The following is an 11,514-nucleotide window of genomic DNA, read 5'->3' as shown; positions in this document are numbered from 1 at the left end:
TGTGTGTGTGTGTGTGTGTGTGTGTGTGTGTATGTGTGTGTGTGTGTGTGTGTGTTAGTGTGTGTGTGGATGTGTGTGTGTGTGTGTGTATGTGGGGGGTAATTAAAGCTGCATATTGTATAAAATCACTTGAATTCACACAAAATAGCACATATGTTTATGTATAATGAATACCAAATAATTAAGCAATCATCCGTTACCGCAAAAGTAATTTCAAGTGTCTTATACAATTGAAATAACTATTGTATCGGACGTCCAGGACCCAGGTCAATTCGGGAGGTGTCGGTATAATTCGTAACTCATTCGTAACTTTCCATGCATTGTCATCTCCTGATTTAGGTTAACTGAAGTGGTCAATAAACTTATTCACGAATATATAATGTAAGCATTAAGCAAGTTGTTAGTCGCGTACATTAATGCTCTCTTCACACACGGTGACAAGGCTGAAATACTAGTCAATGCGGTGTTAAGCCCAACTCACTCACTCACTCACTCACTCACTCACACACTCACTCACTCACTCACTCACACACTCACTCACTCACACCCACTCACTCACTCACTCACTCACTTACTCACTCACTCACTCGCACAAACGGTTTGAGGTAGTATATATAGTCACTAAAATAATGTCGAAGAGGCGCGTCCAACCCGGCGTTCAAAACGAGATCCAACCCAACAATCATTTTATTGTTAACCGCACACGTCATCAAAAACCAAGGGGGATCTCCCTACTGGTGTCAACACCCCTGCAATATTTGATCAAACGCGCGTCGTATGTATTCAATAAAATATGAGTTGTATTTTTATTTAAACCCTTTTATTACATGGAATCAAGTTGTCACGATAACCGATAACGTGGTCTCCAGTGGCCTTCCCTGTTCCTTCTTAGTGTCGTTAAATGTGATCGACGAGCTCTGTTCACACACGTTCATGACATGTGTGATATATGACACATTTAAACTGAAGAGCTAAAACCCCACTTTGAAATAGGACGGTCATTGCCAAACACACTATCACAAACGCTGAATAACAAATTCACAACAAGATAACATGGTGATCTATATCCGCTAAATGCCACTGTAATTCGATAGCCAGGTCATTGATTACACAACAATCACTAGTATCTCTGGTACATTTTTTTAAAAATATACATCTCTTTACATCAAGTCACAATATTCTTCCAATGTTGTAGACGCCATTCACACAATGAGCCGCATCACTAAATGTACCTGTCGGGAATGAGTGAACCTTGTTGAGTGATCAATATTCCAGCCATGTCAAAAATCGAATCCGGCCAGCCAAACCAGTGGTTGATATTATGAACAACTATCCGCGCCATTGGGTTTGTGATCACCCCATCGTCAGCATCAGGTACTGGGGATCTATTTTGTATATTCTTTTTTGCAACGTTGGTTCAAATCCCAGTTCGCTGTGATTGTTTCTTGGGTTGTCAGCACCATACCCACGGCGTTACATCCTCACTCGCTCACCCACAGCACGACTGCTACGACTGAATAAAACTACTACCACTCATTAGTTATTAGGTATACATGACTATGAACATCTATTACATGCTGATGGCGGCCCGCGAAGATCCGGAGTAGAATAGGTCTTCAGCAATCCATTCTTGTCTCCCCGTGGAGATCCGGGGTAGACTAGGTCTTAAGCAACCCATTCTTGTCTCCCCGTGAAGATCCGGGGTAGACTAGGTCTTCAGCAAACCCATCCTTCTTGTCTCCCTGTGAAGATCCGGGGTAGACTAGGTCTTCAGCAACCCATGCGTGCATTAAAAGGCGACTATGTCTCAAGAGGCGACTAACGGGATAGGGTGGTCAGACTCGCTGACTTGGTTGACGCATGTCATGAATCCCAATTGCGTGGATCGATGTTCATGTTGTCAATCACAGGATTGTCTGGTCCAGACTCGATTATTTACAGACCGCCGTCATATAGCAAGAATATTGCTGATTGCGGCGTTAATCAACACACAAACAAACAAACAACATGCTAATGGTAACATATCGACTTCAAACAAAACATATTAGTTAATCTTTGATGACTTGTCAAATGTAACAGTAAACATTATTTATATATCTTTTGTACGTCATAATGACATAGCGACGAATGTTCATTTTCTAACATCCACTGACACGTTGAATTGACATATATCATGCTGTAATTCAATCTAGTTACCTTTGTGCAAAATCTCCAATAGCGTTTCAGCGGACAACCAGGAAGTAGCAGATATGCTATCACATGGTGATCGGGGACATTGATCGAGTACACACGCTTCAAGTACCAGAACTGCACAGCAGTGTATTAACGTTGTCCCAACATGTCGGACGTGGAGAAGAGTTTTCTGCCTCCAAAGCCAAATTTAAAGCAAGACAGCTCACGTCCTTGGCGACGTTGTTTGTATACTTCTGTTGCAGCGTCAGTTACATGCAGGATCGTTTTGTTGGTTTTGTTCTTAACTATGGCTGGCTACAGTGTCCGAGATGGCGAACATCCGTCCCCCTCAGAGAACATTAAGTCTGGGGCGGTGTGTTCTGTATGTGATCACCTTGGGCCCGGGATACAGTCTTCTGAGACCTTGTACGACTTGGTCAGAACGCCGAATCATACTCTGTGCTGTCTGAAGAACGGTAATATTTCCTCAGTGTTTAAACAGGTATGTAATAGTGTCTATAACACGATAGGTGTAAATATTTACTTCTGTTATGATTAATTATATTACATAAACAGAAAATACGATTTCTGAGAATCACGTTTTTAAAATGGCTTTGATACTAATGTTTTTTTCCAGATTATTCATTTGCGATCATGTACTTTATCTAAAGAATTATTCACGTTTTAAAAATAAATTCTCGTTGGAATCATGGCGTTTAAGTTTTATCAATATTTTCTTATATCAATGATTTGTTACGGTGTTATGATAGTATAGTTTTAATATCAATGGAATATCATGGTGTCATAATCTTACAGTGTTTATGTCAATATCATGTTACGTGTTCTTATCTGGCTAATCCCCTATACATCAGGGACGTGTTATCAGGGTTCGATTCCCGACATGGGTACAATGTGTGAAGCCCATTTCTGGTGTCCCCCGCCGTTATATTGCTGGAATATTGGTAAAAGCGGCGTAAAACCCTACTCACTCACTCACTATAGTGTCTGTATCGTCCATGTCATTCAGCACGACTGAGTGTTATGATCAGACCAGTTTCATTCATGTACACGTCCTACCAAATCCTCTTTCAAACCAGACAAGTGAAGATCCGGGTCAGAGAAGGTCTTCAGCAACCCATACTTGCCGTAAAGGGCAAGTGCTTGTCGTAATAGGCGACGAACGGTATCGGGTGGTCAGGCTCGCTGACTTGGGCGATGATGCATGTTATCGATCCAAATCGGGTAGATCGATGCTCATGTTGTCAATCACTAGACTGTCTGGTCCCGACTCGATCATTTACAGACAACCCCCATTAAGCTGAGTGCGGCGTTAAAAAACAAACAAACAAACAAACGCACAAATCTTTTAAAACAGTTTTTGTTCTCATAATAATAAGATATTCAATATATTTATCATAGCTCAGAGACACATTTCCTTCAGACATAAATACAAATTTAAAGTATCAACAGCATTAGATATACAGGATGTTGTTTTGTACCAGTTAACGATTTTAATAGAGCATTGTTCAATTTCTGTAGAATTCCCAAAACGTCACAGCCCGTTCATCAAAGCAGTAGTGGTGTTGTATACGTACGTTGTAGAATAGACGTCCCCATCGGCCTGGAGCTCCATCAATCATTCTCTCAATATACGGATATACAATTGGACATCCTTTGAGGCTGTAATACGACCTTGGACTAATGGTTAAGACCGTCCCATGCACACAGGCGCTTAATGGAAATACGTGCGTGAGGTCCATTGTTGATAATACATCAGCGTCACTGGTATAACCTCCAACGTCGTGTGAATATACAGGACTCAAGCAATTAATATGTCATACAGGAACTCTACACGGACTTTGATTTAACTTTTGTTAAGCTATTTCATACATTGCAAGGGTTTTTGTATCATATTCTGAAAGATATTCAATCTCCAGAAATGATCATGACGTCATGGTAGACACTTCGTTACACTTGTTACCTTGTTTCCTTTTGTCGCTCCAAAGGGTCGCTAAATACAATGTTTATTCCTAATACAGGATATGTACCATTCCCAAACACACTCGCGTGATAACCTCTCTACATGTATATGTATAATGCAGGACGTCAAACCTACAGGTATGGTGCTAATACGGTGAATGTTTGATACAGCGCAACCATCACTGAATCCCGTTCTCCTAAGGGACGCAACTCTGTTAGGTAAAGTTTTGCCCCTTATATCTCAGGGCCAGCCATAATCTTGATTAACCCCGTACTGATGTGTGTGTTATGACCTGGTTTTCTCATCTTTCAGATACTAGCTGACCAGCAAGCCGGGGCTGTAAATAATGGTACGCCAGAGCCTATAATTTACTGTAGAAGTGTACAGCAACGTACCGCTACCTTCTGAAGCAGCCTGAATGACAGGCATGCTTACCCTTATCGTGAACACCTGCTGTCACGATTTGTTTAAAATCCATTCAAATATTTTCATCGCTATTTTGCCTTTGACGCCCACTGGAATCTGTTTCGGCGGATAATCAAGTCTGGTTATTCTCTGGCGTCAAACATTTTATATACATTATTGAGTGAGTGAGTGAGTTGAGTTTAACGCCGCTTTTAACAGTATTCCAGTTAGATCGCGGCGTGTCCGCTTAATGTGGGAGGAAAGCCCGAAGTGATACAGGTCTCAGACGTTTACCACTTCGGTTAAACCCACGAGCAGGGATATGGTGCTGAAAAACCTAGAACCATAATCGGGGCGAACCGGGATTCGAACCCACAATCATAGCTTTCTGGCTTGGTTAAGGGACGCAACACTGCACAGCGAATCGCGATTTGTCGCTTAATTAGCCGTTATTTCTATAAGCATGAAAATATAACTGTTTTGAGATTTGAGCCTACGGAACTGGTTCATTATTAACAGTTACTGGGGCGGTCAGGTAGCCTAGCGGTTAAAGCGTTCGCTCGTCACGCCGACGACCCGGGTTCGATTCCCGACATGGGTACAATGCGTGAAGCTCATTTCTGGTGTCCCCCGCCGTGATATTGCTGGAATGTTGCTAAAAGCGGCGTAAAACCATACTCACTCACTCACCAACAGTTAACGGTACCATACATATGACATCTTCCGTCTTTAATTCGACATTATATTCTAAATGTTGTATTCCAGCGGGTTCAAGTCAGCATCTTCTTCCAGCATCCTTAGTCAAATTACGACAGAACGTTACTGGAGCTCACCTGTATCTCGACCCGAACTGTTTAAGTGGTAAGTATGTCACTTCCGGTTTTGATACTCTCAACAAACGTGCGTACACACAAGAGCCTTGCGGGTGTTCATGCGAGAACGCTGTCTCGCTTACAGTCGTGACGCCCAGTCTGTATGGGGGCCAGGATCTAGTGATCTTGTGTTCAAATCCCATTTCGCAATAATAGTGTGGCGCTTATTGGTTTGTCAGTATCATACCCGTGCTTGTAGGTTTCACCTAAGAGGTAAATGTCCACGACTTGTATCATCTGGGTTTTGTCTCCAAAAACTAAGCTGTGTGAAATATTGTTTCAAGGTTAGTTACACATACCTCACTAACACAAGGACATTGACGGACAAGTTTACGTGAGCATGCCTAAATCTCAGTCCACACACAAGGACACCGACGGACAAGTGTACGTGAGCATGCCTAACTCAAAGTCCACACACAAGGACATTGACAGACACGTGTACGTGAGCATGCCTAACTCTCAGTCCACACACAAGGACATTGACGGACAAGTGTACGTGAGCATGCCTAACTCTCAGTCCACACACAAGGACATTGACGGACACATGTATGTGAACATGCCTAACTCTCCGTCCACACACAAGGACATTGACGGACAAGTTTACGTGAGCATGCCTAACTCTCAGTCCACATACAAGGACATTGACGGACACGAGTACGTGAGCATGCCTAACTCTCCGTCCACATACAAGGACATTGACGGACAAGTGTACGTGAGCATGCCTAACTCTCAGTCAACACACAAGGACATTGACAGACAAGTGTACGTGAGCATGCCTTACTCTCAGTCCACACACAAGGACATTGACGGACAAATGTACGTGAACATGCCTAACTCTCAGTCCATACACAAGGACATTGACGGACAAGTGTACGTGAGCGTGCCTAACTCAAAGTCCACACACAAGGACATTGACGGACACGAGTACGTGAGCATGCCTAACTCTCAGTCCACACACAAGGACATTGACGGACACGAGTACGAGAACATGCCTAACTCTCAGTCCACACACAAGGACATTGACGGACAAGTGTACGTGAGCATGCCTAACTCTCAGTCCACACACAAGGACATTGACGGACACATGTATGTGAACATGCCTAACTCTCCGTCCACACACAAGGACATTGACGGACAAGTTTACGTGAGCATGCCTAACTCTCAGTCCACACACAAGGACACCGACGGACAAGTGTACGTGAGCATGCCTAACTCAAAGTCCACACACAAGGACATTGACAGACACGTGTACGTGGGCATGACTAACTCTCAGTCCACACACAAGGACATTGACGGACAAATGTATGTGAACATGCCTAACTCTCCGTCCACACACAAGGACATTGACGGACAAGTGTACGTGAGCATGCCTAACTCTCAGTCCACACACAAGGACATTGACGGACACATGTATGTGAACATGCCTAACTCTCCGTCCACACACAAGGACATTGACGGACAAGTGTACGTGAGCATGCCTAACTCTCAGTCCACACACAAGGACATTGACGGACACGAGTACGTGAGCATGCCTAACTCTCCGTCCACACACAAGGACATTGACGGACACGAGTACGAGAATATGCCTAACTCTCAGTCCACACACAAGGACATTGACGGACAAGTGTACGTGAGCATGCCTAACTCTCAGTCCACACACAAGGACATTGACGGACACATGTATGTGAACATGCCTAACTCTCAGTCAACACACAAGGACATTGACGGACAAGTGTACGTGAGCATGCCTAACTCTCAGTCCATACACAAGGACATTGACGGACACGAGTACGAGAACATGCCTAACTCTCAGTCCACACACAAGGACATTGACGGACAAATGTACGTGAGCATGCCTAACTCTCACTCCACACACAAGGACATTGACGGACAAGTGTACGTGAGCATGCCTAACTCTCACTCCACACACAAGGACATTGACGGACAAGTGTACGTGAACATGCCTTACTCTCAGTCCACACACAAGGACATTGACGGACAAGTGTACGTGAGCATGCCTAACTCTCAGTCAACACACAAGGACATTGACGGACAAATGTACGTGAGCATGCCTAACTCTCACTCCACACACAAGGACATTGACGGACAAATGTACGTGAGCATGCCTAACTCTCAGTCGTTCTCAAGAACGTTTTTTCGAGATTTACTCTTTTTTTCAAATGTCTAAGTGTATAAGGAAGGAGTGTGTTTAGATTTTGCGCAGCTGTTGTGTGACGGTCTGTGTGAAAACTTGAGCCCGTAACATTGAGGATTGGGGCTCAAGAAGCGTGTATAAAATAATCTCTGCTTAAGTTCTATCTCTTGTGTGTAAAAGATATATCTGCTGTTATACTGCAACAAAGCTTACAAATTTAGAAAGGAACATTGAAGCATTGCCGTGCGATACTAGTGCTACGTTAGGCAACAAACACTTACTTTCTTATGCACATGGCATGAGTGTCGGGTTCTACCGGTAGGGCAGGACATGCTTAACCATTTCGCGAACACCTGGTGTCATCACTGATTTTCAATGATACATTCATAAAATTTCTTTTACTATTTTGTCATTTACGCCAAATGGAAACTGTTTAGGCAGATAAGCGAGACTGGTTATCCTCTGGTGTTGATGTTTATATTTACACTACGTCCTTACAAAAATCACATATTTACTTTCAGATGGCAGACTATCGTGGATCAACCAGGACAAGTACGGCACCGCATACTTGTCCGGAATCCGCTACCACAAACATCGCCTCCACATCCCTTCAGCAGGGCGGTATCTTCTCTACTCACACATCACATTCACTAGAAAGTTTCCCGGAACTCGCGGAGGCAGCAATTTCATCCACACGATCACACGCTACCACTCCAAGCAGCCAAAATTGGGAGAAGTTAACCTTTTGGTCAGCAAAGATTCTTACCCACAATACACCACCCAAAAGTCTAGTTTTCAGTCAGCCATCTTAAATTTGCGGTCGCATGACCAACTGGCTGTCCAGGTATCTGACCCAGATTCTGTTCATGACAATTCAATGTATAGTTATTTTGGAGTTATTAAACTATGACGATGTGCTGTGAATCGTTGTTTAATCCTTCAGTTTAGAAATGAGTAATGGTGGCGCATTCAATTAAGAGGCGATGTGAAATGGCGTTCAAGATTATTGCACTACATAGCGATGGGCATCTTAAGTCACCGGACCGCCTCGTGGTCTTGTGGTAGAACGTCCGCCTGGAGAACGGAAGTTCGATCCCCGGTCGAGTCGTAGCAAATGACGTTAACATATGGTATTTGTTGTTACTCTGTCTGTAGCTCGGCATTAAGGGGCTAAGACAAGGACTAATCGGCTCGGAGTCAGTTTTCTGTGTCTGAGTGGGGTATTTATGCTAAACTGCGGCATGGTATCTCAGTGGGCTAGCACTATGAACAATAAGTCCGGATTAGCACAAGCAGCCACACACACACACGTCTCAATATAGGAGCAATAATCTTGGATGAGAGGTCAAAACCCATTTCACCTCACCTCACCTTAAGCCATCGAGTGAGTGAATGTTTTTTTTGTGAAGGCGGAAATGGTACAATGGTCTCTGCGTTTAACGGGTATGTTAAAGGGGCCTGTCGCTTTTATTTTCTATCTCGATGTACACATCCTCATTCAAAGAGCTACTTCGCGACATCAGCCTACATACATCACGTGTAACAAAAGCATTGCTATTCAACCAAAATGTTTTATGGTTTGGTTTGTTGTTAACGCCGCACTCAGCAATATTCGAGCTATATGCCGGCGGTCTGGACCAGACAATCCAGTGTTGTTTAACGCTGCACTCCGCAATATTCCAGCTATATGACGGCGGTCTGTAAATAATCGAGTCTGGACCAGACAATCCAGTGTTGTTTAACGCTGCACTCCGCAATATTCCAGCTATATGACGGCGGTCTGTAAATAATCGAGCCTGGACCAGACAATTCAGTGATTAATGTCATGAGCATCCATCCACGTAATTGAGATTGATGACATGCATCAACCAAGTCAGCGAGCCTGACCACCCGATCCCGTTAGTCGCCTTTTACGACAAGGATAGTCACCTTTTACGGCAAGCATGGGTTGCTGAAGACCCATTCTACCCCGGAATCTTCACGGGTCCAAACACAATTTACAAACCCTGACATGGCCCGAGTAAACAGATGAGTTGGATCAGCCTACAACAACGTCAACCTGAAATGGAGACACTTCAACTTGTTGCACGTGTGCTATAGGCCGACTGGGCTAACATTCCCAGACGTGTGATCCGTACTCTACTGCGTCCATGGGCTGGTGTGCTTCAGAACATTGACCTCTCTTGACCTTGACCTTTGTCGTTTTCGATGCAATTAACACGTGTCCCTGTTGAAATGTTTGCGATATGCTAAAATGTGAAAGAATAGGGAGATCCTTAACTTACTTTAAGTAGTATAAAACAGCACTTTGCGATTCATAAAAACGACACCCACCTACAGTTGTATACATACAAACATTCAACGTCTAAATTATACACGTGAATACTAAACTATATACAGAGAGACATACATCGTTTTTAAGACTTGCTTTGAACATGGATTACATACAGTGTTAAACGAACGTCGTCAATTAATTAGAACGTATAAGCTACACACCGTGGCAATATAAAACAGGAATCCCTACTTACAAACTGTACAGAATATTAAGGTTGTTCCAAGAAAAGCCTCACAGGAGGCGGATGTGTGTATGTGTGTATGTGTGTGTGTGTGTGTGTGTGGGGGGGGGGGACGTCCAGGACCCAGGTTTATATAATGTAAGCATATTTTCACAAGTTGTTGTGTTTTGATTATTATTATCTTTATCCTTATGATTCTGATTGGAACATACACTATTCCCTTGATTCACATCATAGTGTAAACGGCTAAGACATGCTCTCCTCACACACGCTGACAAGGCTGAAATACTAGACAATGCGGTGTTAAGCCCAACTCACTCACACAAATGGTTTGAGGTAGCATATATAGACATTTAATAATGTCGAAGAGGGGCGTCCAATCCGGCGTTCAAAACGACATCCAACCCAAGTCAAATATTTATTGTTAACCACACACGTCATCATTACACACGTTCATGATATGTGGGATATATGACACAGTTAAACTGAAGAGCTAAAACCCCACTTTGATATAGAACGATAATTACCAACGACGCTATCACAAACGCTGAATAACGCTGAATAACGTATTCACTAAATTAAAAATACATCTCTTTACATCAAGTCACAATATCCTTCCAATCTAGTAGACGCCATTCTCACAATTAGCCGTATCGCTAAATGTACATGTCGGGAACAAGTGAACTTCGGATTCCATTATTTGTCGAGTTTATAGGCGTTATCCCATTTCTGGTCGAGGGGAGATGAGTAATAATATAGTCAAAACTCTCTTAAAATTCGAAATACTGATACATAGCATTCATATTCTGATCACAAGTTAGAAATGTGATTTACTATCAGCAGCCAAAAGAAAAGCTTAAGGAAAGGGTGCATAGTCAGAAAGAAATGCTGACATTTGTGACTTGTTGTGTAAGCATAGAGTTCTAGATAATTTGTGTCATTAAACAATATATCACGTGACTAACCAGGGTTCCGAGTAGTCCTATGGGTACCCGGGTCCTACTCAGTACCCACCCGACCTGGGGAACCGAATCACCTGTCCCCGTCCTAATAAATTCACACATTGGCACACAAAGAAATACTAATTTTACAAAATGACATGTCACTATGGTTCATATACATCAAATTACTTTAATCTTTTTACCTCTTGTAAAGAGGTGGGTGTTGTCAGTCATTCTGTATAACAGAGGTATTTTAATCCTCCCTGTGTGAACCCAACCGTCATTATTCGTCATCCACAGTGATGTGGACACCCCTCCCTGGAACTTGACTGGCATCAAATTCTGTTGATTTACACTCCGGTTGACTTCTGCATAGGTTTTATTCAGCACATCCATCATAATGAGAATTATTGCTTCCTTAACCCCAACATACACCAGGTAATCTGTGGCAACTCTGAAGTGTGAAAAAACA

General features: G+C 43.0%; 1 protein-coding gene across 1 annotated transcript; it reads left to right on the top strand.

The window, feature by feature from the left end:
- The first annotated feature begins 2,283 nt into the window (after positions 1-2,283).
- On the top strand, positions 2,284-8,497 carry LOC139444467 (uncharacterized). The gene is made up of 4 exons (XM_071225429.1): positions 2,284-2,674; positions 4,466-4,502; positions 5,324-5,419; positions 8,107-8,497. Exons 1-4 carry the CDS (start codon positions 2,339-2,341, stop codon positions 8,493-8,495), a joined length of 858 nt encoding a protein of 285 aa, XP_071081530.1. The 5' UTR covers positions 2,284-2,338; the 3' UTR covers positions 8,496-8,497.
- Positions 8,498-11,514: the final 3,017 nt, after the last annotated feature.

This window comes from Haliotis cracherodii, unplaced genomic scaffold, assembly GCF_022045235.1.
Source record: "Haliotis cracherodii isolate W230 unplaced genomic scaffold, xgHalCrac1.p SCAF_52, whole genome shotgun sequence".
Classification (NCBI taxonomy): domain Eukaryota; kingdom Metazoa; phylum Mollusca; class Gastropoda; order Lepetellida; family Haliotidae; genus Haliotis; species Haliotis cracherodii.
The sequence above is the reverse complement of the archived record's forward strand: the minus strand, read 5'-3'. Positions and strand labels throughout refer to the sequence as shown.

What these genes read in the sequence shown, in the direction of transcription:
- LOC139444467 (XM_071225429.1), top strand. Translation starts at nt 2,339, where the DNA reads ATGTCGGACGTGGAGAAGAGTTTTCTGCCTCCAAAGCCAAATTTAAAG. An exon ending in TTTCCTCAGTGTTTAAACAG is followed by an intron (nt 2,675 to 4,465) that starts GTATGTAATAGT and finishes CTCATCTTTCAG; the next exon opens with ATACTAGCTGACCAGCAAGC. An exon ending in CGACCCGAACTGTTTAAGTG is followed by an intron (nt 5,420 to 8,106) that starts GTAAGTATGTCA and finishes ATTTACTTTCAG; the next exon opens with ATGGCAGACTATCGTGGATC.